Source organism: Rhinolophus sinicus, linkage group LG04, assembly GCF_036562045.2.
Source record: "Rhinolophus sinicus isolate RSC01 linkage group LG04, ASM3656204v1, whole genome shotgun sequence".
NCBI lineage: Eukaryota > Metazoa > Chordata > Mammalia > Chiroptera > Rhinolophidae > Rhinolophus > Rhinolophus sinicus.
Window position 1 is genome coordinate 183,204,376 of NC_133754.1, and position 27,162 is coordinate 183,231,537.

The window sequence follows — 27,162 nt, forward strand, 5'->3', positions numbered from 1 at the left end:
TGCGCAACTTCCGTCGCCCGCCCCGCAAAAGCATGTCTGCCGCGCTCCCAGGGCCCCGCGGGCGGTTGGCCTGACGGTTGGTTAGCCCGCCGTTGGTGCGCATGCGCCGGGCGCCCCGCACCAACATGGCCGCCGCCTCCCAGTGAGCCCTGCAGCCGCGAGCCGGCCGTTGCTGGTCATACTCCCTGAGTGCCCCGCACGGACATGGCGGTCGCCTTCGCTGGGGTGACTTTAATTCTCGGTTTTCGGGTATAGCCGGCGGGTGCTCATCTCTCTTCAGAAAGCTCTGAGCACGGGGAAAAGGAAGGGTGGGTGCGGAGGTGAAAAGTGAGGTCCAGCGCCTGACGGAGGAAGATGGCTGAAGGCGAGCGGCAGTCGCCGCCAGGTAGGGCGCGTCGGGCCCGGCCGGGGTGGGGGAGGCGGGGGCGGCGGCAGGCGTGGGGGCGGGGAAGAGGTGTGGTGCGGGGGTCTTAGCAAGGGAATGACCGCGAGATGGAGGAACTCGCCGGGCAAGAGCTGATGGGCCCGGAGGAGGAACTAGAGATGAGGGGCGCTGCGGGAGAAGTGGTGAGGAGGGGACCTTCCTGAGGGGAGGGCAAGAACTCGGGGCTGCGAAGGGGTGGTGGGTGGGGCGCAGCAGCCGACTTGGGGAGCCCCGGCTGCCCGTGGGTCGGGTGGGCAGCGCCTTGGCCAGAAGGGGGGGCCTTTTCCACGTCTGGGCTACGCGTGCTGAATTGAGCTCTTGATCTGGTGAGGACGACGCGAGGGATGCTGGGCTTAGGTGCTCTGTGGGCCTGGGCCTGCTCAACCCGGTTCCCAGCCTCCTCCGTGCCCTGCCCCCCGCGCATCCACCTCCCCTCTCTCTGGGAAGCCGCCTCTGGAGTTTGTAGTGGCGGGGAATTGCCTGAGAGAAACCGGTCCGCTAAACCACTAATTTAAAAAGGCAGGTTGTGCAAGGAGATGAGTCTCTAGAGCATCACCATCTGTAACTTCTGTTTACACTGTGGCTGGCCTCTTTCTAGTGCATCTCCAATACCTGGGATGGAGGTGCTAGGGAAAGAATCTGCTCTTAGAGAACTGTGTAGGGGAAGGCTGTTTGTTGACATACCCTCATCAGCCCCCCCACCTTGAGCTAAGAAAACTTTAAAAATTCTGTTGGGAGCAAATAGATTGGACAAACGTAGGTAATGTTTTGAAAGCATTTGATAGTCCTTCTCTTTTGTCGTGCATTCTGTGATCCCTGGGAAGGTCTCATAAACTCTGAAGATCAAAAGAGGGCCCCCCCCCAAAAAAAAAAAAAGATGAACAAAGAGCTGACATTTGTTTGGTACGAAACTTCTGTGCGTGTTCTCTTAGAAGTCTTGGTATGACGTCAGGAGATACAAGGCAACCAGAGTTGTCACTGAGATGAATGTCTTTGAACATGGTGGTGGGGCATAGGGTGGGGGAGGGAAGCTGTGTGCTGGCAGAGAGGAGGGCTCTGGAGGTTAGCGATGGCTGGGAAGATCCAGGGTCCCTGCACGTGGCCCTTCTTTGAAGTTGAAACAGGCTGTTTTGGGACAAGTGGAGAGAACAACTTAACTCAGACAGTGTAGTGGTGAAAACCTTGGATTTCGGAGTTACATAGACTCTGTAAGAGAGGCTCTTACAGACATAGAGAATCTGCTTGGCCAGTCGCAGCCTCTGTGAGCCTGTTTTCTTATCTCCTAAAATGGGGGCTACTATACCTTCTTCACAGAGCTGTAGTGTGTGTTCCATAGATGATGTGGACGAAGCATGGGACATGGCGGGTAAGTCAGTCAGTGTGGATTACTGTGAACCTTTTCAGAAGTGGTACAGGTTGTACATGTGGACTGGCTCCCAAATGTATTACACATTATACTTACTCTCTGGATTTTTTTTTTTTTTTTTAGGAACATCTCTAAAACTGGATGTTTCCATCTTATACCGAGAGGTTTTAGGGGATCCAATTGTCCATTGGACGGTCCCTTTGTCAGAGGCAGAATCTGACACTGGAGAGACTGTGGGTGTGACTTCATTTATCCCAGTCCTGAGTTTGAAGGCTTTTTTTTTGTTTAGCATTTTATGTTCTGGCGATTTGTGTGTGTGTTTCATCAGTGATTTGTTGCAATGCTTCCTATAAGGTAGCCTTTCCTCTGGCAATAGAGCCTGGCCTGGAGGTTTTCCTCCTTGTGAAATAATGTCAGGAGGGCTATCCCCTTGCAGGAAATAGTTCTTTCCAGCTTACTCACAAAAGGGCTCTGTTCCCAAAGATCATTTGCAAGTTGATTATTTGGAATGTGGAACACATTTTCCCCTAAAAACAATGTGGTTAGGTTACCAGCCTGACCTACGAAACTTTTTATTTAGCATCTTAAAATAGCAATTTACTAATAGTAGGGGGGGTTCTCAGTTTTGGGTGCTGGGAACAGGGCTTGCAGAACAGGTGCGAGGAGGAAGAAAGTTTTTCTGCTCTTTCTTGGATGCTTTTTGAATTTTGAATTAGGTAGAGGTTTGCCTTGCTCTTATCTCAGATTCTCTATTCTTCTCCTTAGGTCTCCAGGTCTCCTGGCACTTTTATCCCTCAACAATTGATACCTTAACTTTCCTTGCAGAGAAAGGAATGGCATGAGGCCAGTGGGTTTGGTTCAACTAGCCAATACTCTATCCTGGGAGTACATGTCTGTCTGGTTTACATTAGGGCTTGGGTATTGTAGTCTTGGTTTAAGAGAGAGCGAGAGAGAGAGAGAGAGAGAGAGAGAGAGAGAGAGAGAGAGTTAGTTGGAGGGAGGGTTTGATTTATCTCTTTCCTTTTTCATTTTCTTTGTCCAGATTCTTCGGAGGATATCCCTCCAGCCACTCAGAACTTCATCATTCCAAAAAAGGAGATCCATACGGTTCCAGACATGGGCAAATGGAAGCGTTCTCAGGTACCAGTAGTGTCTGCATTGTAGGGTCAGAACTGGGATGAGAAACTTGGGATTTTTCAAAGGCAGTGTTTTGTAGACATGACTGGGGTTCTGAGCTCCTGATCCTTCTTGCTCTTGGAGCCAGAGCTGTTAGAGGCTAGGGAGAGAGGTGACAGGGGAGATGACGGTCCCTCCCTGTCCAGGCCAGCACTCAGAGATGCTTCAGTGGGAAGGTCCCTGGGCGCCGGGGCCAGGTAACCCTGGAGAGTTCTACTCCTGGTTCTCTTGCACCATCGCCCCTGGAGTGTTGTTATATTGGCTGGACGTGAATACCCTAAATGATGGAGTAGGTCACTTTGATTCTTGGTTACAAGTAACAACAGAGTTGGGGAGCCAGTAATCAAAGGGAGAGGAGGTGATCACATGAAATCCTAGTGCAGGGAAGTGGCTGAGTCTAAAAACACCTGGGAACTGGGACCTAGAGCGTGGGGTAGACCAGCGTTCTGTGCTGCCCAGTCCACGTGGTGGGCAGATGCTAACAGCTTATACTTCCCGGGCTATGGTCAGGCTGTGGGAAAAGACCGGGACTAAGATAAAGAAAGGCAATTTCAAATCCCCAGGGAAGGCCTTGGGGCCAGCTCCGGCCAGGTGCCAACACCTGGTCTGGTCGGCTGGGGTAGGGAGTGTCACCTGTAGAAAAAGTCAGGCTCGGGAGGTCCCTGGCAAGTTTGGCAGGTTCTTTATGAGGAGTCTGCTGTGCTTACGTTGGTCTAGGCCACAGGTTGGTAAATTGTTGCCTGCCAGCCTGATCTGCTCTCTTCCTGTTTTTGTAAATACAGTTTTACTGGAACACAGCCACACTCATTTATCTGTTGTCCATGGCTGCTTTCGTGCTACAATGGCTGAATTGAGAATTTATGAAGCAGACTGTATGGGCTATGGAGCCTAAAATACCGGGGGTACCAAAAATATTCGTACACATGACTTGTATTCTTTTCTTATCGGTATGTATTGAGCATTACAATTTCAATACAGTTTTTTCCTTCCTTAAAATGTGTACACCTTTTTTTGGCACCGTCTGTATTTACTGTCTAGCCCTTTGCAGGCAAAGTTTTCCAGCCCTGCTGTAGGTAGCAGCACTTTTGGGGAAGCGTTGGCCACTGTTTCTTCCGGTGTGCGTGTTGAGCATACCTAATAGAAGCCTTCACTCCCTCTGAAGCTCACCAGCGAAGTGCGTGGACCTGTTGTGACCAGGCAAGTGACTCTGCTGTGGCCCACAGTTTCACTGGGCAGCAGAGCGCAGTGGCCAGGAGCATGACCTGGGGTCAGAGGGTCAGGGCTTGAAGCCCGGGCTGCCATTTTCTCTTCTTGTGACGTAGGCAAGGTCTAACCTGGTCAAGCCTCGGTTTCTTCTACTATAAAATGGGTTGTTTGGAGACTTAAATGATTCAAAGCCCAAAATGCACCTGGCCCAGTGCTAGACATCCAGTGAGCAGTAGGTGTGATTTTTTTTATTCTTGTGATGACGATGATGATGGCGGCGTCGGTGGAGACTTTGCACACAGTCATGTTCATGAGAGTGTCCTGAGTTTCAGTCACTAAGAGACCTGGACCGGTGTGGGAGCAGGGCCTGTGGAGGGTGACGCTGTCCCTTGCTGCTCCCTCCCCTTGCATCCCAGCGTGCTTTGCCAGAGTGAGGACGAGAGTTCAGACTTGCTCTGGGCTGGGAGAGTGGCTGGCTGTGTGTGACCCACCGGGCCTGCCGGGGACCCCTCATTCCCCCTGCAGCCATTCCTTAGACGCGCAGGAGGACCAGGCTGTAGGATGTTCCCTTCTCGGCACTGAGGGTCGGTTCTCACGGCTCATCTCAGGGCCTGCTGCACGTGCTGCCGGCATCCGCAAACCCTGGATGAGGAGGAAGGAGGAAAGTGAGGGGCTAAGGGATGAAGAAGAAAGAAGCCTGAACACGAGTCGCTTGTTCCCAGGAACTGCCTCTCCAGGGGCCTGCAGCTCCGTGCTTTTTTATCCCTGTGCTGGGGACAGCCTGCAGCCCAGGTGTACGTTGGGGTGGGTGTGCTGAGAGACCTGGCCATGGGCAGAAAACAGTTTCTTCTCGTGGGAGCAGGGCATCCGCACAGCCGGCAGACAGCCTGGCCCGTCTGGTGCAGGAAACATCTGGAAGATGACCAGGGGAGGAACCCTTGGTGGTTTCCTTGGACTCCTGCTGGTACAGTGCCGTGGTCACGGACTCGGCCGTGGAGTCTGGCCTCCTGGATCTTACTCCCCATTTCATGAGATCTCGGTCTTGGGAAACTTTGGGCAAGTCACTTTCCCTGAAGCCTCGGCTTCCTTGTTTGTAGAAAGGGGACAGCGATAGTATCTAGGTCATGGCATTGTTGTGTAAGAAACCAATGGCAGCACTAGTGAGCAGAGTGAACTGGCTGGACACCCAGGTGTTGTTGGCCTGCCAGTGGTTGTGATGGAGGGCGGGGTGGCTGCTTGGTGTGACCTTCCTACTGCTCCTGCTTCTGGGTTAGGAGCCAGGGGCAGCTTGGAGCAATTTTGTAACCGGGTGGAGCTGGGGGCCGGCTGGGCTGGGGGGAGTGGGGTCTCAGCCGTCTCACGCCCCACCCCCCTCTGTTTGGTAGGCGTACGCCGACTACATCGGATTCATCCTCACCCTCAACGAAGGTGTGAAGGGCAAGAAGCTGACCTTCGAGTACAAAGTCTCTGAGGTAGGCAGGGCCGGGAGCCTCCGCAGGGCCTGTCCAAAAATAGCCCCAGAGGCACGTGTGCTCACTGCCCACAGCAGGGCCAGTGCTGCAAATAAGGTCCCCAAGCACATGTGCAGGTGACATTTTGCTGTCGATATTTCTAATCTTTGTAAATCTGTGAATAGATGTATATTTATAAAATTGGATCAAGGTAAATATGCCATTTTATAGCCTGCGTTTTTGCTAACTGGTGTCTTTATGTAACTTTTTAAATTAAGAAAGATCACAAAAGAGGAAAACATGCTGACTGAAGAGATTACTGATAGAAATGTAGAGCATTAACCAAAAAGCTGACTTCTTCCCATAGCCCGCCTCATACCTGACTCCCAGGGGCAGCCTTGTTAGTTTGGGGAGTGTCACCCAGACCTGTCCTGTGAGCTGCTCCTCTCTGCCGTGGAAATGGCTGCCTCCTTGAGCCATGCCCTTATTTGTTTAAACTGCTCCGTAACCGTAGACTTTTAGCACTGCTGCTCTGAATATTCTTGCACCTGCATCTGTGGGAGTTATTTCCCAAGGATTCAGTCCTAGTGGTGGAAATACTAAGTTGAAGGGCACGCACTGCTAGGTGGGTGCTTTTGGCTGTGTTTCAGAGACAGGCTTGTTTGTGGAGGGAGGGCAGGAGCTGTGGGGAGGCTGATACCCATGGGAAGGTGTGGTCTTGCAGGCTGTTTGCTCTGCTGGATGCCATCTTCCAGGGCTGAGTCCCAGGCTGCTAGTGGCCTCTTGGATTCCTGTTCCTGTGGCCCAGAACCACCGTGAGCCTCTTATCTCAGACCCCAGGGCCTGGGAGCCTCTCTTTGCTGCTCTATGCTCTAGCCACAGCCTTGCCTGTTGAGTAAGGCCGGGCCCTGCCCTCGGGGCCCAGCCTCTCCTCCTGTCCTGGGGTTCACGTTGCCCTGTTAACCCTCCTACTCTTGGGCCCTGATTGCTGGATGTCCACAGTCCTGTTCTCTCACTTGTGGGGAGCCAGGCCTGTGCTGGGGATTGACAGCCTTCTCTTGGGACCTGGCCCACCAGCAACTTCCTGGTTCCTCTTGGGCCCACCCATTGCTATGGGACTTTCGCCGTGGGCACAGATGGCTGAGGAGAGAGAGGGCTCCTCCTTGAGCCGGTGGCAAGGGGTGCTCAGCTGTGCTGAGTGGGCTGGGGAATGTGGTGGGGAAGGCTAATTAAAGGGGAGCGTTCTAATTACCCCAGCAGGTCCTGAGCTTCCAAATCCTTCTCAAGCCCCTTATTTGCCCTTGGGGCTTTGATGGTAGCTGTCCACACCAACCAGGTATTGTCTTAGCCCAGGAGCTGCCCTCTTGGCAGGTGTGCAGCACGGATAATTGCTGGGGTTCTAGAGTCAGGCTGACTGGGTTTTGATAACCTCTCACTTCTGAGCTGAGTGGACTTGTCCCCTCTGACCCTCTATGTCCTCATCTGTAGAGTGGGAAGAGCCACAGACCTACTCATGGCCCCTGGGAGGATTCGCTGAGATCCCCCGTGCAGGGCGCTGTTTTGCACAGTGCCTGGCACAGACTAGATGACATTGTCGTGACTAGCTGTTTTCTGCTTCTCATTGGCAGTAGTGTGCTTGCTTCAGTTAGGGTTCTTCCTGAGCTGGGCTTCATCCGGTGCCGGGCAGTGGGTGCTGCTCAGTTGGTGGACAGAGGGGACGAGTTTGGTCTCCCAGCTTCTGCCCACAGCTGGCAGGGGCAGCAGCAGGCCTGCTCACAGCGTGTGGCCTCGGCCCACAGGTGGGGGCTCTTCTGGTGCAGCTTAGGTCTCCTCCTCCTCGTCACTCCTGCCTCCTAGGGCAGGGATGGCAGCTGCAGCTGGGGAGGGAGCAGCCGGGCTGCGGGGGGCCTCCAGACTGCCCACAACAAAGGGACAAGATGGGCGATGTGAGCTTGTCTGCACCATGTTAGGAGGGCTCGCCTTCATTTTGAGATTATGTCTGTCCTGTTCTTTGGGGGTTAAAGTGTTTGCAAAATAAAGGTGATAGTAGATAGGAGACTGGTGTTTTGTTGTTGTTCTGTTTGATTTTTTTATTTGATTTTTTTATTGGGGAACAGTGTGTTTCTCCAGGGCCCATCAGCTCCAAGTCGTCGTCCTTCAATCTAGTTGTGGAGGGCGCACCTCAGCTCCACGTCCAGTTGCCGTTTTCAGTCTTTAGTTGCAGGGGGCACAGCCCACCATCCCACGTGGGAATTGAACTCGCAACCTTGTTTTTGAGAGCTCATACCCTGGCTGCCCCTCTGTTTGATTTTTAAAATGAGGGCAAAATAAAAAATTGGTAAGTAAAATTTGGAAGAAACTTTTACTTGTCCATGAAATCCGAAAAGGAAGCAGTGGATTAGGGAGAAGGAGTGTGTCTCCGAGGGGCTCCAGCCCACGGTGCCGCCCCTTTCACTTCCCTCCCAACTAGCCAGACAGCAGAGACAGCCCCCAAACCCTCTCCAGAAGGAAGAGCTCGGAGCATTTTAATTATTGATTGGCTCAGCTGAGCTGGCAGCTGGGGCCTGGCTGCTTTCTCCCGTCAGCCTCCCCCAGGCTGGGATCGCCGGCATTGGGCCTTGCGGGTGTTTCCTGGCGCCCGCTCATTGCGCCGGCCCTCCCTCGTCCAGTGCCGCCCGGGCTCAGGTTTGCTCTGTTCTTACCGGTGTTCCTGGTTCTTGGCAAAGCCAGGCTCTGGCAGCACTCTGTCACATTTCAGCAAGGCAGCCTTCTGTCACCCGGGCTCTCTGCCTCAGCCAGATATAACAGGAACGTTCTCTTCTTACAGGTGTCTTTTTCTCTCCTCCCCGGCCTCAAGCATGGGGAAAAGGGAGGTGAGGGAGGGCCGCCGTCAGGTTGAGCAGTGACCGGAGGTACCATTTTCATGGATAGCGATGTGATTCGTGCCTCCTGGATCTACGCAGCGGGGACACTGGCTAACTTGTATTCATTAGCTCAAGCCCGCCTTTCCCACCCCCCAAATACACACACAGCTCTCGGGAAGCTTCCTGCAGGAAGCTTTCCTGACCATGTCTTGCCCTCCTTGTCACAACTTTTCCTGTGGGCAGCCACCCTGCTGGTTCCTACCAGTGCCAGCAGGAAGTCTGGGAGGCATCGCCTTCTACCATCTGCCCAGTAGACACAGGGTCCCTCCTCCCAGGGCCGCCGCCTCACTTTGCATGTCCCCTGCGTCGGGCGCTCCCCGAGCCCTTCGTTGCCCCACGTTTGGCCCGTTTTTGTAAGCCACGTTGGAGAGGCAGCCTCACCTGATTTCCTCACCGAGTAACATTGTGTGCCAATGCTGCCCTGACCTGTGACGCCCATTGCACTCCTGAGGCCCGCCTTCCGTGGGAAAGGTAGACCTGAGGGGTGGGCTCTCGAACACTGGCAGCCCTACAGGGGCGACCCCTGTTCGTGCCTCTGACGCAGCATTTCCACAAAGGTGAGTTGCCAGGTTTATCATGGTGTTGTTTGTGGTACTGAAAAATTGGAACTAACCCAGGCCTTTAACAGCAAGGATAGCAGTAAATCAGTTGCAGTACTCGGTCACAATGACGTATTCTCCCTCATAAAATGGTACTGACACTTGACGTGGAATGAGGTTCTTGAGGAAACAGCAGGCTCCAAAGCTGTGCGTGCCCTGTGAGCCGTGTTTCGACTCCATGTGTGTAACCACACCCCATTCCCCTGTGCCGGGCACTGTTCACGGGTGGCCGTGTGGTGCTTGTCAGCGCCTGAGGCGGCATCTATCGTCGTGCCCGTTTCTGAGATGAAGAAACAGGCTGCGAGTTCAAGTCACTTGTTCAAGGTCTTGCGACAACTAAATGGTGTTTTAGCCGGGATTGGGGTCCAGCAGGTTCAGCTGCCTTCCAAATTCTCACCCTGATAAGCAACAGAAAACACTAGAAAAAGATGAATGTTAAGAGTATGTTATTAATAAAAGGTTAGTAGTGTTTACTTTTGGTGGCTGGATTACTGGTCCTTTTGGTTTTTTTCCTTTTACATTTCTATTTTCTGTGATGGCAGGTGTAGGCCCCACGAAAATCTATTGAAGAAGGTCAGGGCTGCAGTTTGCGCTTACCCAGCAGCTCCTCTTGGATACTAGCTAGCTAGACGACCCAGGTGCCGAAGCCACACCTGTCCCTTCCACCTGGTGCTGGTCCCTTTCTATAAAGCTCGCTATGCTCCCCTGACCTCTTTTTCATATGGAGCATGGTTGGGAAGAAGCGGGGACAGCAAGGAAGATGCCAGTTAGTGCCATGCCTTGGGTTCACTTTCCAACAGCAGTTGGGACTGCCGTCTGTGTCTCTAGCTTGGAGCCACTGGTCACTGTTAGCTTGGCCCCCTCTACTTTGCCTCAACAGGCCATTGAGAAACTGGTCGCTCTTCTCAACACGCTGGACAGGTGGATTGATGAGACTCCTCCAGTGGACCAGCCCTCTCGATTTGGGAACAAGGCCTACAGGACCTGGTATGCCAAACTCGAAGAGGTGAGGCTGCCACAGACAGGCGTGGGGGCTGGGCTGGGCTGGGCTGGGCTGGGCTGGGCGGAGCTTCCCTGCATATCAGAATCACTGGCATCTCTGCCCCCGCGGGCTTCCGGGAATCACCATGTGGGTGCATAGTCCTCTGCACAGGGCTGTTCAGTAGCTCACTGTTTGTATTGGCAACAGATTGAAATGTCCCAAGTGTCCGTCTGCAGGGGAGCCATTAAATAAACTAGTACTGCCCGCGGAGCACTATGCAGCTGTAAGAGAGGAGGAGGCTGACAGGGAACTCGGGGAAGGGACTCTGATGTATTGTCAGGTCAAAGAGCAAGGCCTGGGACGCACATGGCGAGCTGCCTTTTGGTAAGAGGGAGAAGAAAGTGTGTTTGCATTTCTCGGTTTGCATAGAGAAACATCACTGGAAGGACACACAAAAGACCAGTGAAGCTGCGGTTTCTTTTTGAGGATGAGAGGAGGGAAGGGTGGATGGGGACTTCGCAATGCATCCCTTTTATTACGTGTTTGTTTCTGAATCATATGATGGTGATACCTGTCTAAAGCAAACAAATGCAGGATCGCAACCCCCTCCTTAGAAAAGCAGAGTTTGGAGGTCTGGAGTGGGGCCTGTGGATCCAGGTTTTCACCAGGTCTCCAGGAGGGTCTCATGCCAGGGATCCATAGACTGAACTTAGAGAAACTTGGGTCCTAATTGCTCGGGAGTCGCAAGGACCCAGCAGAACACTTTCTCTCCCTAAGAGTAGCTTGGTCTGATTCTGGATTCTAAGATGGCACATGGGCTTGATTTTTGTTTTGTTTTTTTAAAGGTTTTTATTAAGTTGTAGCTTAAAGCTGACAAATTATAGCTATACAACTCAACGTGATTTTACCCTCGCACCCACCACCCATATCAAGCTTTAGAACATTCCAGCACTCCAGCAGCACCCTTGTGCCTGTTCCTAGTTGATATCCCCCCAGCTCTTCTGATTTCTTTCCCAGAGATAGATGTGTGCCTGTTTTTGAACTTCATATAAATATCTGGCTTTTTTGCTCAATGTTACGTCTGTGTGACTCATCCACATTGCTGTGCATGGCAGTGGGTCTTTTTCATTGCTGCATACTATTCCAGTGTGTGAACATACCAGTTTATCCCTTCTCCTGTTGATGGACGTTTCAGTTGTGGGTTGTCTCCATGTTTTGGCTACTATACATATGTAATCCCTGCATATGTCTTTTGGTGGACACATGGCGCGAACTCCCTTGCTAGAAGTATGAAGAAAGATGACATCTGTGGGAATGTCGATGAATTACCTAATGGGAGAGTTGAATGGCTTCTTTTCAGATCCCTGCTGTCTTGCCACCAGAACCTTGTCACCTGGAGGAAAGGTCAGCAGGTGAAAAGCCACCCCAGGGTAGTCTGTTGTGTAAGAATAAATGTTCTTCCCCCTCTTCCTTCTGTGGCCAGTCAGAGCAGGGAGCCAGGCCACCTGCTGTGGCAGTCTGGCCCCTAGCCACATGCTGCCCCTGGGCACCCGCCTACCAGGATGCTGCCTAATCTGCTGCCACCACTTTGTGTCTCTTGTGTTATCAGGAAGCAGAAAACTTGGTGGCCACGGTGGTCCCCACCCATCTGGCAGCTGCTGTGCCTGAGGTGGCTGTTTACCTAAAGGAGTCAGTGGGGAACTCCACGCGCATCGACTATGGCACAGGTACCTGCCATGCCCAGCACTTTCTTCGCTTCACGGTGGTCTTTTCTTGGGCTGCTTCCTTTTTGCTCTCGGGTTGTCTCTGGGGCACCCCTGAGCAAGCAGCCTGTGGGGGCCCCCTGGGGTGCAATGCTGCTGGGTACAAGGAGGCCTTGTGCTGCCCCTGCAGCCCTGGCTGGGGCCACCAGGGGGAGCTCATGCCATACGTGTGCTGCCTGTATGCTGAAAGCGATTCCTGTTCTAAAGATGGTCTCTCTGTGAGAGACCATCATCTCCAAAATAATGGTTTACTGAGCACTTACTGTATCTCAAGGCAGCTGCTTCTGGAAGCCTTGAGAAATGAAAGAGGTCGGTGTCCTCTGACATCACTGTGGCTTCCCTCTCCATACACCTCTTGCTCTTAGCCACGGTCCCTGTGTTCTTGAGCTCCCAAGGACAGGGAGCATGCGGGCACCCTAAAAGGGTGTTCTCTAGGTCAGGGGGTGGCTGAGAGGATCCCTGCTTTGGTAGGCCCGCCTTGCCTCTCCTTTCCACCCTGAAGCAGGCAAATGCAAGTGCTGCTGCCCCTTCCCCCCCCCCCCCCCCCACTCGTTGCTGGGGCTTGGGAGCCTCAGAAGGAGCCATGCTACAGAGGCAGGCCCGGAGAAGGGCCCCCTTGGACCTGGGCCCTGGGGAAGTTTTGTGTCTGCTCCTGTGTTGCTAGCAAACAGGTTTATCAAGTATTTTGAGACTTTCTGGGGTAGAGCTATGACTAAGACTAACAGGGAAAGACTCTGGAGGGGAGAGTGGCCAGGTCAGCAGGGGGTGGGGTTTTCTTCCACTCTCAGGTGCTCTCAGGTGTGCAGTGATGTGACTTGGACTCTGGCTGCTCATGATCAGAAACTGCAGGTGACAGTAACAGTTCACAAGCTTCCAGGCCCTTGGAAAGACCTTCCTTTTGCAGAGCTAGGACAGGAAGTCACTAAAATATTTTCTCTTCACCTCCCTCCAAATACATTTCCTATGACACTATGAACCATGGGTTCAGTCCAGGGTCCAGTCAGTGGGTTCTGTAGTGCTGACCGTTCCTATTTGACGTGACTGGGAAAGGAAGGGGCATGCCTTTTGACCCTGTAATGTGACCCTGCTTAGAATGTGAGCTGCTGAGAAGCCTTCAGTGGCTCCCCACTGCTCTCAGAATCAAGTCTGAGCTTTTTACTATGGCTGTTCAGGTCTGTCTGATCTCTAATCTCACCTTGTTACACTTTCTCCCTTGCTCTCTGCCTTAGCCATACTGGCCTTCTTAGGGTTCTTCAAACACATCGAATTGTTTCCTTGCCTCAGGGCCTTTGCACACACTGTTTCTTCTGGCTAGAATGCTCTTTCTGCTTTCTTCACCCCCATGCCCTGCCAATTCTTATTCATCTTTCCAATTAGCATTACTTCCTTAGGGAAACCTTGAACCTTATGTCAGGGTCTGCCTGTGATATCCTGCAATTATCACGATATCCTTTTTTAGAGCTAGAATCATAGAAGTGATTGTATATTTAATGTCTGTCATAAGCTATGAAACAAGGATGGGGCCTTCCTCCCTAGTGCCTGACACCGACAGTGACTGTCCCCATAGTAGGTGCTCAATAAATAGGGTGGAATTGGTGAGTGAGATAAACCTACAAAATGAAATGTAATGCCTGTTTTAAGAAGTCAGCAGCCTGGGCCTTTTCGGAGTAGAATTATAGTATTGGTGGTTCTTAAAAGACCCTAGGTCTTTCTAGATGGGGAAGAGGCCCCATTATTTTCATGTTGACCTCCCTTCTTAGAGGGGGCAGTTATCCGTGATTCCTACACTGGTGAGACCAAGAACAATCCCACTCCTTTTTCTGGAAGACTGTCAACCTCGGCTGTTTTTACTCCCCCAGGACATGAAGCAGCCTTTGCTGCTTTCCTCTGCTGTCTCTGCAAGATTGGGGTGCTCCGGGTGGATGACCAAATAGCTATTGTCTTTAAGGTGTTCAATCGGTGAGTGAGAGGAGGGCAGGAGGGGTGGCTGCCAGTGGGCGGAGGAGCGAGGGGGTCTCTTTCCTCCGTACGGTCAGACTGGGGACAGGGTGCTGGAGGGTTCTCTCGTCCTGTCCTAATCGAGCTCTGGCTGTGGATGGCGTGTCCAAGCCTCCTCCTTCCAACAAGTTCAAATTCAAGTAAAAACAAGTGAAGGAAAGGTTACACACCGACCGCTAACACTTCCATGGTGTTCACCACGCGGAGGCACGCTTTACACACAACTCGTTTACTAGGCTGTAGCATCGAGGTTTGCGGACGCACACTGTGATGTTCGCACAACGGAATCACCTCGCGATGCCTTTCTCAGAACGCATCCCGGTCGTTAAGTGGCGCAAGACTGTAATTCTCACAACAACCCTAGGAAGTAGCAACTGTGATTTCCATTTTTAGATGAGGAAACTGAGGCTCAGAGAAACGAGATCTGTTCACTTGAGGTTACACAGCTAGGTGAACCCAGGTGGTCAGGCTGTGATCTGACCTCCTCCCCTCACCACCCAAACCACCTGCCTGGCAGCACAGGTGAGTTTCAGTCCCCAGAGGGCGCTGATGGTGCCCATTGCAGGCCCACTGCCAATGCCAGTGCTGAAGCTCCACGAGGACTGGACATAGCTCCTTGGAGGATGGTGCTGAAAGGACCTAGGAGACAAGCTTCTTCACTTCCTAGCCACTTTCCGATGGGTAAGGCCGAGTTAGGGCAGCTGAGACTCCTGCCAAGGGGCTCACGTTGTCAGGAGTTGATGGCCCTGACTCCCTTTCCCAGGTGGTGTTTTGCCCCTTTCCTGGGCCAAAAGCAGGCCGAGTGTGGGAGAAAAAAAGAAAGCTACAGTATTTTGAGAGTACCAGCTGATCATAACTTGTGCGTGTAGGTTTTCACTGAAATAGAGACCAGGCACATTCTTAGGTGCTTATTTCCGGCTTCCTTGTGCTTCCAGCGGGACTGTCTTTTTCACTTCTGCTGCCTCCCCTCTCCTCCCCATCCTCCTGTGCAGGTACCTTGAGGTGATGCGGAAACTCCAGAAAACATACAGGATGGAGCCAGCGGGCAGCCAGGGCGTGTGGGGCCTGGATGACTTCCAGTTTCTGCCCTTCATATGGGGCAGTTCGCAGCTGATAGGTACTGAAGGGGGCACGTACTCCCCCACTCTCCAGAGTGTGTTCTGTGTCCCTCCCCCCAGCCCCCCTCCCCTCCTTCCCTCTCCTGCTGCCCAGACAGTGACAGCTTGTAAAGCAGGCATTAGACTGGCTATTCACGGAGGCTGCGAGCTGTCGACCTTCTGCCACGCCAGCGTGGCAGGCTGAGGGAGGCGGAGGCAGAGCGCCACCGAGATAACGGGACGTGACATGGGCTGGAGCTGGGGCCCTTGCCTGGCGCAGAATGGACTGGTGTGAAATGTGCCCAGCTCCTGGCAGCAGCTGGGGGGTTTTAGGTTGAAAATCAGGGGCTCTTTGACTTCGTGACCAACGTCATGCACTGTCATCATTGAGCCGTGTGTGTGGGGCCATCAGAGAGCTGCCACCAAGTGCTGGACGGTGGGCTGCTTGCTCGGGGCCCACTCTGGTGGTTCTCCCACTTTCCCACGTGCAAGCTGAAGTGGGTGAGGGGGCGGGGATGACTTCTGTTTCCACGTAGCACTAACTGCCGACAAACTCGGATTAATAAGTGACTATTTGCTGAGTGTTTGCTCTGTGCCAGGCGCTGCTCTAAGGGCTTCAGGTAGATTATCTCCCCAAATCTTCTCAGTGCCCCTGGGAAGCATCTCTGCCAGCACTGACTGACACCTGTGTACGCACCGTGAGTGTCAGGTGGCACTCAGCAGCCTTGCAGGGGAGGTACTGTGCTGATCCCCACTGCACAGAGGAGGGGACCGAGTCGCAGGGCCAGCAAGTGGCAGAGCTGGAGCTTATTACACTAGAATGTACACACGCACAAGGCCGGTTATTGCTCCTTCGCGGTCCTGTGTGGGGTGAGGTGCCCCGGTGGCGTGAGCACCTGGTTCTGAAGCCGGCACTCTTTGCTGTTCCCAGATCACCCGTGTCTGGAGCCCAGGCACTTTGTGGATGAGAAGGCCGTGAACGAGAATCACAAGGACTACATGTTCCTGGAGTGTATCCTGTTTATCACTGAGGTGAGGGGAGGGGGAGCGGGAAGCCCGCGGCAGCCTCCAGGCTGAAATGGACGGAGGCTGGTGGCTTTGGACAGGAGCCAGAGCTGCGCTCACAGGTGGCAGGCCTGGCCCCAGAGGCAGGTGATTGAAAAGGAAGCCCCACGAGGCCTCTGCAAGGTCAGGTCATCTCCTGACCGCCCAGATCTCCTTCCCCATCAGGGGTCCGGGGTTTCTCCTTGCGCTGCGGGACTAAGACTCGCTCACTAGCTGGACTTGGTGACCGATGCAGCAGGTCGGAGGGGGGGATGGGTGTCAGCATCTTGCAGGTGGTGCCACAAGGTCCACGTTTGGGGACATGTGTATGAAACCACGGCAGGAGTTGGAGAGATCCTGGAGCAGACAGCAGGACAGAGTTCTGCTGCAGGGGCACATCTGTCAGTGCCTGAGGACGTGGGCCAAGGATAGTGCTGGAGGTGTAAATAAGCAGGCCTGGATCCCCAGCCCACCCCACAGGGGTGGTTTAACAGCGCTGTTGTCCCCTGCTAAGGCAGGGGACAGTGCAGCCTTGAACTGCTCCCTGAAGATTGTCTGCAGATCATGTTAAATGCACATTCCTAGGCACCACCCCAGCGTTCTGAATCAGAATCTTGGGGGACAAGGGCCAGGAACCTGTATTTAAACATACTTTTAGGTGACTGCACATGAAAGTTAGGGACCCATTGCTCTCAGGGCGTCTCTTCCAGGAGGTACCAGGACATTGCGTCCTCCCTGCTGAGTACCCGCCGCCCCCGCAGACTTACAGAGGATGCCCTGGCTCTCCTATCTGGAGAGGGTCTTGCCTCCTTTCTTTCTTGATGCCCACATGCATGTCTCCTGGCCTCGGTGCCACGCCTGGCTACCTGTGGACCCCCACCTGTGGGACTGCTGTCTTAGCTGCCTATTCTGAGCCCCCCTGCAAAGGGAAAGAAGCCTGGTTAAGCAGCCGTAGCTCCAGGCTCCCCCTGGTCAGCATTCAGCTCAGGCTTCCACCAAGCTCCAGAGGCCAGAGGGGAATGACACGTTTTTCCAAGTCAGCAAATGGACCCCGGACTGAGGGCTGGGCGGCCACCGCTTCATTCTCAGAGATCTGCTGCCTTCAGCAGTGTAGCCGGCCCAAGGTCGGAAGGACTCCGGGGCAGCCTGGCTCACTGCCGAGAAAGCCAGTCACGTGCTGCTCTCTCTGGAGTGAAACTCGTGGATCTTCGGAGCCCCAGAAGACCCCAGGAGGAGCAGGGGAGGGAAAGGGGTGGTGCACCTTCTCTGCTCGGCTGTGGCTTTGCTTACTGGGGGTAGACGGTTAAGCTGTTTTGGCTCCGCCGGGTGGTAGACCAACCCCCTGGGTCCCTGTCAGTAACTAACAAGGAGGAAGGCCAGGTGGGGCTTCAGGGAATATGGGACTTGAATCCAGGTTAAAACTTTGTGTTTTTGTTTGTTTGGTTGGTTATGCTGGTGTAAAAACCCAAACGCTTTCACAAAGTTTGAGACCCAGTTCTTCTGCTAGAGAAAAATCCTACAGTGGCCACTAGGTGGCACTAAAGGCACATTGAACTTGGAGACGGCTCGAGTAACATTTACTGGGGAAGAGGCTTGAACTGGGAACGGGGGCAGGCCCTAGACTTCGGGTTGTTCCGCAGCCTCTGCAAGGCCTGCTGTTCACTTTGGGTCTAGGTGCTTGGGTACACACTGGATGCTAGCAGGTAGTGAGAGCCGAGGTGACAGTAGTGAGGGCCCCTTTTCACCCACTTGGTCGGGCTGCTGATTACAGCGCACGTAGTGCTAGTTCTCCAGAACTTGTGTCTGGGCCACCCGCCACCCCTCCCCTGCCCACCTCAGTCCTGCATTTTGCAGCCCTTAGTTGGTGAGTGAGCCACCTGGCCTGGCACCCCCTAACAAAGGGAGGCCCAAGGTCTGACACTTTGGCCGGGACCAGGAGGCCCGTGTGGGGTTCTGGGTGCTTTGGTCTGGAAGGGGGCGGTGTTCCCTCTGCAGACCTGGGATCACTAGGGCTGGTGCAAGCAGGAGAGGAAACCAAACAAGAAGTTGGAAATGGAACCAGGCTTCTCCTCCCGCTCTCCTACGGGGTTGGGAGACCAGCTTGGGACCTGGGCAGCTACCCGTGGGCATCCCAGACGAGGGACTGCATCTCACAGGGCTTCTGCTGCCTCAGGAAATGCAGCCCTGGCGCCTTTAAGAGCCCAGGGCAGGCAGGAAAAGAATTTCAGTTTCAATCTGGCTTCTAAATTTGGAGTTTTGGGAAGGGAGGGATCAGATTTCAGCTGGAAGGGAAGGAGCTGACAGGAAGGTGCTGTGCAGAGCCTCCCCCACCCCAGCCCCATCCCCCCTCAGTTACTGACAGAGGAACCATTTACAAAAGGCCGATTCTCTTGGGAGTGGAGAGGCAGGAACGCAGCGTCTGTGAGTAATTTCCTGCTCAATATGGCTGCTCTGACTCACACGATTCCCCTGGGGTCACTGCGGGACTGCAGCTTGCTTGCTTGTTCTCGCTCTTTCTCTTCTCCCTTTGTGGCTAGAATGAGCTAATTTTTTTTTTTTTTTGGTCTTCTCGCTCCCATTGCTTTTTCCCCCTCATCTGTTTTCCTTTCCCAGAGTTGCAAAGTCTCCTTCTGAAGGACTTAGGAGATCTTGGGACACTGAAGGTCTGGGGGAGGGAATGGGGCAGCCCCTCTAGAGAAATAGCATCTCTAGCGTTCCCATGGGTGGGAGGGCAGAGCCACTGAAGCTCTCGAGCTCAGGCTCTGTCAGCAGTCTAGAGAGACCGCCCCCTCCCCCCCATGCCCTTAGTGGGTGAGGCTGGCCCAGGAAGCAGAGCCTCTGGTTTCCCAGCATCCATAGGCCTGCCTTGCTGAGCACTCCCCAGGAGCTGCTGCTGTGGGCCGAAGAAAGCAGGGTGCCTCCTGGGTGGCTTGCTCACGGAGCCCCGACCAGAGTGAAACTGGTCACACAGCTCCCATGATCCCTGAGCTCAGGGCCTGGAAGTGTGCAAGAGAGGGCTGGAGCCTGGCCCTTGTCCCAAAGGTGCAGAGAGCATGGGGAAGGGGCGGGGCGAGGGGGATGGGGAGGGATGGGGGTGGAGCCTGCTTGAGTGGGATCCTTGGAACAAAGCTCTGTGAAGGCCAGGCCCACTGCAGGCGGGGATGCCTGGCTGCCCTCCTGGAGGAGGGCGCTTTAGATAGAGGAGGGGAAAGATTCTGGGTGAAGAGACTGGCACAGGATAAGCCCCGTGGGCACCAGAGTGGGTTTATCCAGCAACGTGGGCTGTGGCCTCACTGCTGGAGGAAGGAGTTTGTTACTGAACCTGGGGGGTTGAGACAGGCTTTTGGGCCAGGGGAGGGAGATGACAGGGGTAAAAATGAGCTTTGTAAGAGTTGCCCTTACTGGAGAAATGGAGAAGCCGGTGGGAGTGGGGCACTGGGCAGAGACCACAGCCAAAGGGCAGGGGCTGGGGTGAGGGTGGTGGGATTGTGGGCCTTTATTCTTGTGATGCCCAACATGCAGAGAGAGCTTTGGACCCCTCCTTTCTCCCTAGAATCGCTCTCCCTCAGGCCCGCCTCCAGCACAGCCTCTTCTGGAACCTTCCATACACTCAGGGTCCAAGTCTATGCTTCCTTGCCAGCTTAGCCTCTTTGCTTTGCAGACTTTGTTCTGAAGCCTGGGGCTCAAGGTGCTGGATGGACCCTGATTCCCCAGCATCAATACTGCTTATTGGCCGGGGAAGGGAGGCAGCATAGAAGGGGACCGTGAGCTGCCTGTTAATCTGTGCAAATGTGCTGGCCTCATGCTGTCTGAGGGGCACACTCAGGCACACAGACTCCCTGTCTCTGTGCTGTGGCTTCTGATGTCACGGGAACTCCCCGGGGCTTGCTGCAGAATTGCTCTCTTCCTTCCCCGAGGCCAGAGTTTTGGCCAGAGGAGGGACCAGGAGTGGAGCTGTCCTTGCTCCTGCCTGTCCCTGCCGCTGTGGTTGCCACCCCTTTCACACTTCCTGTCGAGGTCAGGCTGGCTTTCTAAAGAGACCTTCCTCCTGAATGTGCTGCAGTCAGTGCCTGGATTTGGTCTGACCCCCTTGGCCCTCCTCCAAGCTGACCCCTCCCTCGACTGTTCCACCTCTGCCAGTGGCAGGTGGAGACCAAGTGCCCTGTGGCAGACCCACCCTGGATATGGGGCTGGGCTGGGGGGTCGGGGTCCAGGCTGCTCCTGCGGATATCTGAATGGGGGAGGGTCCCTGTGCTGGGGGGACCTTCTTTGGTTCAGGAACTCGGAGGGAGCCGCACCAGGAGCTTGGATGGAGATTTGATTTTTCTGAGGTTGCTCGATTTAGTGGATCGTGGGAATCAGGCCCCGCTTTTTTTGGCTGTGGAAGGAAAAGGGTGACTGTGGGGCTTATGTTTTCCCAGTGGATCTTGCAGGTTAAGGGGGACCCTTGTCCCTGGCACTTCTGTGTGCCTGTATGCGTGTGCGGCCTGGTCCCCATGCGTGCGTGCTGACGTATGTGCGTGCGTTTATGCGTGCATGCATCTGTGTGTGTGTGTGTGTGTGTGTGTGTGTGTGTGTGTGTGTGTACGCTTGACCTCGCTGCAGGGGAGCAAGGGCTGGGCTCCCAGGAGGCCACCTCTCTAGCTCGTGGACTCTTTTCCAGATGAAGACGGGTCCCTTTGCCGAGCACTCCAACCAGCTGTGGAACATCAGTGCTGTCCCCTCTTGGTCCAAAGTGAACCAGGGTCTCATCCGCATGTATAAGGCCGAGGTGAGTGGGGGCTGGCTGGCTGGCGCTCCCGGTCCTCGGCTGCTCCCCCCCTCCACACTCCACTGGTTTGCTCTGAATCTTAGGCCGGCTCCGCTGACACTTGTGGCCTCAGAATCTCCATCTGTGGGATGGGTTGTCAAAGAAGCACTGGACTGAGGCCCAGCTCTGCACTGAGTGAGGCAAGGCCCTGCTGCTGGTGGGGGGAGGGGGAAATCTCCATTCCCACTTGTCAGATGGCTGGAGGCCCCTGGCAGCTGTCACCTGTGGGGACACAGAAATGAAAACACGCTTGGGAAAGGGTTTTAGCCTTTGAAGGCATGACCCAAAGTGGTGCTTCTCAAACTTTGGTGTCTGATCGCTGGGCAGGTGGGAGCTGGCATTTTTATTTGACCACTTCAGGTGGTCTTCCCTGCTCAAGTCAGAAAGGCAGGGAGAGGTCCAGGTTCCGGAGCTGCCCCTGCTGGGAGGCAGCTGTCCAGCTCCTGAGGGGGCTCCTGACCTCTCTCCTCGTCCATGGTGCCCTTCTCCAGCCAACGAGGTGGCTTTTTCTCTTGCAAGTGGGGAGGAGACATTTGCTTTCCACCCTGTCATTCCCACTTGCTGCTTCCACATCTTGGGCAGACCAGTCCTGGAACTGCTTGACCGTGGCTAGGGAAGGGCCTGGATGTGAAGTCCCTCACCTGGAGCAGCGGATCCCCAGTCTCCTCTTTTCGCCTCAGGCTGGCGTCTCAGATGTTGTCTGCGGTGCCCATCCCGCTCTTGGTCGTCCCTCTCCGTGGTGGGCGGAAGGGAGGTTCTCAGGGTTTTGCTGCAGTACACCCAGAGCCTACTCAGATCGCATCAACAGAGTCGGGGGGCAGAGACAAAAGGGGGTTTGCAGCTTGCTGTGGCTGGGCCTGGCTCGCTCTGCATGGCCCTGAAGGGGTTAATGGTGCTGGGACTGACCAGGCCTAGCCCCCTCTTTCCCTTCCGCCCCTCCCCCTCCATCCCCTTCCTCTGGACTTCACATCCTGTGTTTAGGTTCCAGCCCACATACCTCTCTAATCTGAGAGGAGGCTAGCTGGGCTGCACCTTCCAGGCAGCCGCCAGCACTCTGCTCTGGCTCTCTCACTGCCCTCTGGGTATCCTGTGGTTCCTGACACCCCCTGCCCCCACCAGTCCCCCAGTGGGTGCTGAGGCGGAACTCAGTCACCTTGCTGAGCGCTCCCCACTGCTGGGGGCTGTGCTCAGGGCCCCCTTCAGCCTCCCACCCCCACCCCAGGCAGGACTCGGGTGCCTTTCCTGCTTGGGTCTTAAATGCTGTCCTTCCTGCAGGCTCTCACTTGGGTGACTAAACTTATTGTGACCTGGGCCCCTAAAGGCAGACCAGGAGACCCTGCCACCCTTCTCGACCTGCCCCTTCCAGAGGCAGAAGAACTGTTAAGTTGACAGGATGAGGGAGGAGCAAATGAAGATTGGAACTGGCGAGAGTGCAGCCAGGACAAAACAGCCTCAGGTGTTAACAGTTGTCAGTATTTCTGCGGATGTTGAACACTAGGAGGACAGTGACTGAAAACTACCTGCACTTCAGACAGAGGGAGACGAGCAGATGACCGAGCGTCCTTTCTGAAACGGAAAGTGCCAGCCCTGGGTGCACAGGCACAGTGTGCGCTGGCAGCCTTGCCAGGCGCTGTGTGGCGGAAGCCGCCTTGGCAGGACAGTGCTGAACTCCCGACTTTAGTGGAGGAACACCAGTTCTCTGTGACAGTCGGACTCCAGCAGGTGGCCCTTAGTTTTTGGTCCCTGAGAGTCCAGGGGGTCCCATGCTCCCTGCCCAAGGGGAGCACTTGCTGTTTCAGGCAGTTCTCGGTCTGCGGGCGAAGCCCACCTGTCTTCAAGTCTGGAAGGGGTTAGCAAGGCCAGGCCTGCCAGCCAGAGCTGGCTGCTGAGGGGGACTTGAGCTGGCATTAGGTGCCTCAGGATTTGGGACCAACTGTACATTTCCAAGCTGTCTGGCCTTTCTGAACTGAAGAACCAAATGCTTTCAGGGCCCTTGTGTGTGGCGGGGCGTGTCCTTGCCGAGGGCTGTCACTGGGCTGGTGCTCTCCTCAGAAGGACCTCCTCAGGGCCCAGAGAGCCTCTGCTCCTTCTGGAGTCACCAGGCCCCGAAGGGCCTGCAGGCCTGCACCTCGAACCTGAAGGTCTGTCTGGGGACAGGCTCGGCCTGGTACACAGGTGCACAGTTAGATGGGAGAAAGGCCTCACCGGAGAGGCCCCTTCCGCTGTCAGCCCTGGAGCCTCTCCTGTCCTGTGGCCCCAGGGAAGCTTGTGCAGGGTCCCCGAGGGCAGAGTGGGCAGAACTTCTGCCCCTGCCCCCTCCCCCTAAGCCTCTTGCCTTTGTGGCTTCTCTCTGAATGAGAGCTAGAAGCAGGTTGACCTTTGACTCTGGAATTCCAGGGCCCTGGCTCCCCCTTTTACAAACTCCCACCACTTCCTTCATGACATAAGCACAATGGCAGCTGCCTTTCCCTGTGGCCTAGATCTGCTCCTGCTCCTCCTCCCCACCAGGGACCACCCCCAGCTGCCTGCTCCCCACTTTCTCTGCCCCAGGCCTGGGAGCCTGGATGTGGCCTGGAGTCCTGCTCCCACACTGAGCGTGGTTCCCCGTCCTTCCACTACACAAACGGTTTTCCTTCCCTGCTCACGTTCTGGCCTCCCTTCGGTCCTTGTGGACTAGCCCTCGCCCCGATACACAGCTGCCTGAGACAACCTCGTTTCTGCAGCTGGTCGTGGAGCTGAGGGAACCTGGGCCAGTCACCGCATGCCTTGGCCCTTCGAAGGTAGTTTCAGGTTGAGACCCCAGTCACAGAATGGGGCTCTCACCCCCTCTGAGGCCATAAGTTTTGTTCCACCCCAGCCGGGAGGTGCCCACCACATTGTGGTAGTTTCTGTGGCCAAAGCTGTGAGAGGAGGCAGATCTGAAGATGCCTGGAGCTGCTGCCTCAGAGCTCGCTGGTGACCAGGGCCTGTGCAGTAGGCACAGCAGGGCCGGTGCTGGGAGCTAGGGCCTCCCCAACGTCCCATGCCTGAGGGCAGAGGGGTGCGGGCCTGCGGTCCGGCTGCCTGCTGTGGTAGGTCAGTTGCTCTCTCCGTCTTCCCTCTGCCAGAGCTCTGGAGTTGAGGCACTGGTGGGCAGGGTTTGGGGAGTAGGGCCACCCCCCTGCTCAGGGCTCTTGTTCTCTGCCCCACGCACAGGGCTGCTGGGAATTGCCCTGGGGGTGGGGGGCTGTCAGCTGGTTCTTATTGTCTCACTGTGAAGTGCCAAGATGCCTTTTTCAGTCCAAAGAATTGAAAATTGGAGAAAATAGGTCTTGGGCCCTTCTCATGCTTGTGTCCCGGTGTCCCCACACCTCTTGTCCAGGGCTAGGACCTGGGCTAGAAGGTCCCCAGTGATCGGGGACCTTCTTTTTGCCTCTGGTCCCAACTCCCCCTCTGGGCCGTGATGTCACTTGACTTTCTCTCTTCTTGGCTTATGCTTTGTGGGGTTGGGCTGCCTCTCCCTCTCCCTGTCCCACTCCCACTCCTCACTCTCATTGTCATTGTTTGGTGGATCTGATTGTCATGGAGTGGGGTCTTTGGATGGGAGGGGGTGGTCGGGAACAGGAAGGAAGCCTTGTCCTTCCCAAAGGCCAGGGGGCAGCTCTGAGACTGGCCCACTGCCTGGGCCCTGGATGGACACCGTTGGGAACTGTGCTGTTCTGAGTGCCCAGAGTTGTCCAGGGGTCCCTGGGAGGCCCGATGAGGCCTCGGCAGGTGCAGTGCAGGCCTCACCTCTCCGCTCTCCCACCTCCTTCCTCACAGTGCCTGGAGAAGTTCCCCGTGATCCAGCACTTCAAGTTCGGGAGCCTGCTACCCATCCAGCCTGTCACTTCGTGCTAGGAGGCGCTGAGCAGCCAGAGCGTCCAGGCTGCAGTCCCTGTGCCCGCCCTTCCCCACCCCAGCTGCGCCCCCTCCCACCCCCTCCCTCTGTTCTTTCTGTTTGATGAGAGGCTGTTTACTGGGGTGGGTGGTGAGCGCAGGGTTGAGGAAGGTTCGGGGCATAAGGCTGAAGGACCCAAGTTGGGAGAAGTGACCAAAGTATGGCCAGTTTCCTGACTTCCCCTGTGGTGGACAGGTAAGAAGAGGGGCTGGGTCACGGTCCCTGGGCCCTGCCCCTGCTCCCCGCCTTCTTCCGCTCCCTGCTGTCCAGGCCCTTTTGGAGACACCTGCTGTTCTGCACCACTGTGGGGAGAGGGAGGTATCTTGCTGCTTCCGTTGCTTTCCCTTCCCATGTCCCATTGCCTTTCTCCGGGTTGGAGCACTTGCTCCCTTCAGGGTGGGTCAGTTTCCCAAGCCATGTTTGGGGCGGCCGTCTGGGTGTCCTGAGGGCTGGAGGCTGAGGCTGGTGGCCAGGCCGGGCTGGCGTGGGGCAGCGGGCAGCGTTGGCGCTTCTGGCCGGTGACCCTCCCAGCTCCTCCTCACGGCTGCCCCTGGGCCTGCGGGCATCTGTGTCCAGTGCCTCATCCTGCTTTTCTGTTCTCTGGCCCTTGGCTTTGCGGGGTTTCCTGCCATAGGCACACCTGTCCTCTCCCCAGAGTAGCCTCTGGAAGCTGCCCTTGGGGTGGGCGCTGGGCTCCTGGGAGAGGCCCAGCAGGGCTTGCTCAGGGCTGATTGGGTGAGGCCTGCCTTTGCCAAGCGTGCTCTGCCTGGGAGGGGTGGGGCTTGGGGCCAGTTTTGGTTGGTGAGAATCTGGATTCTTCTCGGTACATTCTTAGGGCCGCTTCTGTTCCCTCCTCACCGCTGCTTGCTTCTCCAGGCCCTTGGCCCTGCTTCCCTGGCTCTCTGGACGGGTTGGAGTGGCAGTGGGGTGGGGAGGGGAGCTGGCCACAGGAGGGCTTCGAAAGCCCACTCCCTTGTCCTCCCACCTCCCTGAATTCACCTGTTGGCCTTCCAGAATGAGCTAGTGGTGGCTCCCTGAGCCCGGGCTTTGGCTCTGAGGAGGGGCAGCTGGCCTGGGCTCCGGAGGCCTACCCGAGGGGTTAGGGATACTGGTAGCAGCATGCCGGTTCCAGAGTTTTCTTCTAGGGCAGCTCCCAGGCCTGGCTCTTGCAGACTCTCCCCTGCCCAAGCCCAGGCCTATTCTCACTATCCCTTCCTCGTATCTGGGGCCACATAACCTTTGAGAAGGGGGAGCACCCAAGAAGCACAGTTCAGGGGCTTGACCCTTGGATGTGGGCTGATGGCCTGGGCGGAAGCTGGGACATGAGTCACAGAGACAGTTTTCCAAGGAGAGGTTCCATGCCTGCCTCTCCTGGGGTCTAGACCAGTGCCTCCTGGGCCCCTCCTTCCTGTGCCCCCACGGCCCCGAGCCCCTCGCGCCTTCATTGCTGTTTGGATTAAAGCCTCTGTTTTGCACCTGTCACTGTGTCTTTTCATGCCACGTGCTTGTTCCATCTCCACAGGACTCTTTGTTCTCCCATCAAGATCCCTTCCTTCATGCCACGGAGTCTGGGACTTGAGCTGTTTCACTGGGGTCTGGGGTGAGCCTTACCTGGGCAGTGGGAATTCACCCTACTGCACGAGTAATGCTTGCCCAAGCAGGTGTGGGAGCAGAGCCCTGGGTCCAAATCCTGGTTCTCTCTATCTCCAGCTGTAAGGTCTCAGCTTCCTCATCTAATAAATGGGGACAATCACAGGGCGACTGCCAGGAGTGAAGGAAGGCTATGAAGTTGACAGCCCAGGGCCTGGCACACAGCAAATGCCCAGGGCTGACTGTGGCAGCCCTTCTGGACTCCTGGGTCAGCCCCAGGCTGGCCTGAGGGAGTCTTTGGACTGGACTTGGCTATGAAACATGCCCCTGCAATTTTTAAGGGGTACGCCCTCCATTCTCCCTCCTCTCCACTCGTGTCCCTGTCATGGCGGACTTGGGAGTCTGGGGGGGCTGCTGTGCTCGAAACTTCTTAGATCTTTAGACACTCCTATTCCGGGGCTTCTGTCTTCAGATGAGTCTTCACAGGAAACCAGAACCCTTGGTCTTTCTCCTGGCCCTGGAGGCCTTGCACAGCACAGGAGAGCCGCTGTCTGAGAGCCCTGCCTCGAGCCAGGCTGACCTGAGTTCAACCTGGGGCCTGCCACTTAGTCGTGAGGAGACCTGATAATTGACTTCATTTTTGAGCCTCAGCTTCCTGATCTGAAAAATGGGCATAATGATATTTAGATCATAGATTGTGAGATTCATTCATTTCACGAATATGTCGTGGCTGCAGATTCCTCATTCTAGTGTGGATGACAGCAGTAGATGTAAATACACCAGAATGTTAGGTAGGGGTACATATTATGAAGT

At 55.3% G+C, this 27,162-nt stretch overlaps 1 protein-coding gene across 3 annotated transcripts; it reads left to right on the forward strand.

The window, feature by feature from the left end:
- The first annotated feature begins 99 nt into the window (after positions 1 to 99).
- PTPA (protein phosphatase 2 phosphatase activator) lies at positions 100 to 26,241 on the forward strand. Of its 3 annotated transcripts, XM_019728805.2 has the most exons (10): positions 120 to 385; positions 2,833 to 2,930; positions 5,558 to 5,644; positions 10,027 to 10,152; positions 11,738 to 11,855; positions 13,751 to 13,850; positions 14,882 to 15,006; positions 15,918 to 16,018; positions 20,694 to 20,801; positions 24,642 to 26,241. In XM_019728805.2, the coding sequence occupies exons 1-10, from the start codon at positions 355 to 357 to the stop codon at positions 24,717 to 24,719; spliced, it is 972 nt and encodes a 323-aa protein (XP_019584364.1). In that variant the 5' UTR covers positions 120 to 354; the 3' UTR covers positions 24,720 to 26,241. The 3 variants fall into 3 exon arrangements, with proteins under 3 accessions (XP_074187271.1, XP_019584364.1, XP_074187270.1); XM_074331170.1 differs by lacking the exon at positions 10,027 to 10,152 and having other exon boundaries at positions 100 to 385; XM_074331169.1 differs by lacking the exon at positions 5,558 to 5,644 and having other exon boundaries at positions 216 to 385.
- The last annotated feature ends 921 nt before the right edge of the window (positions 26,242 to 27,162 follow it).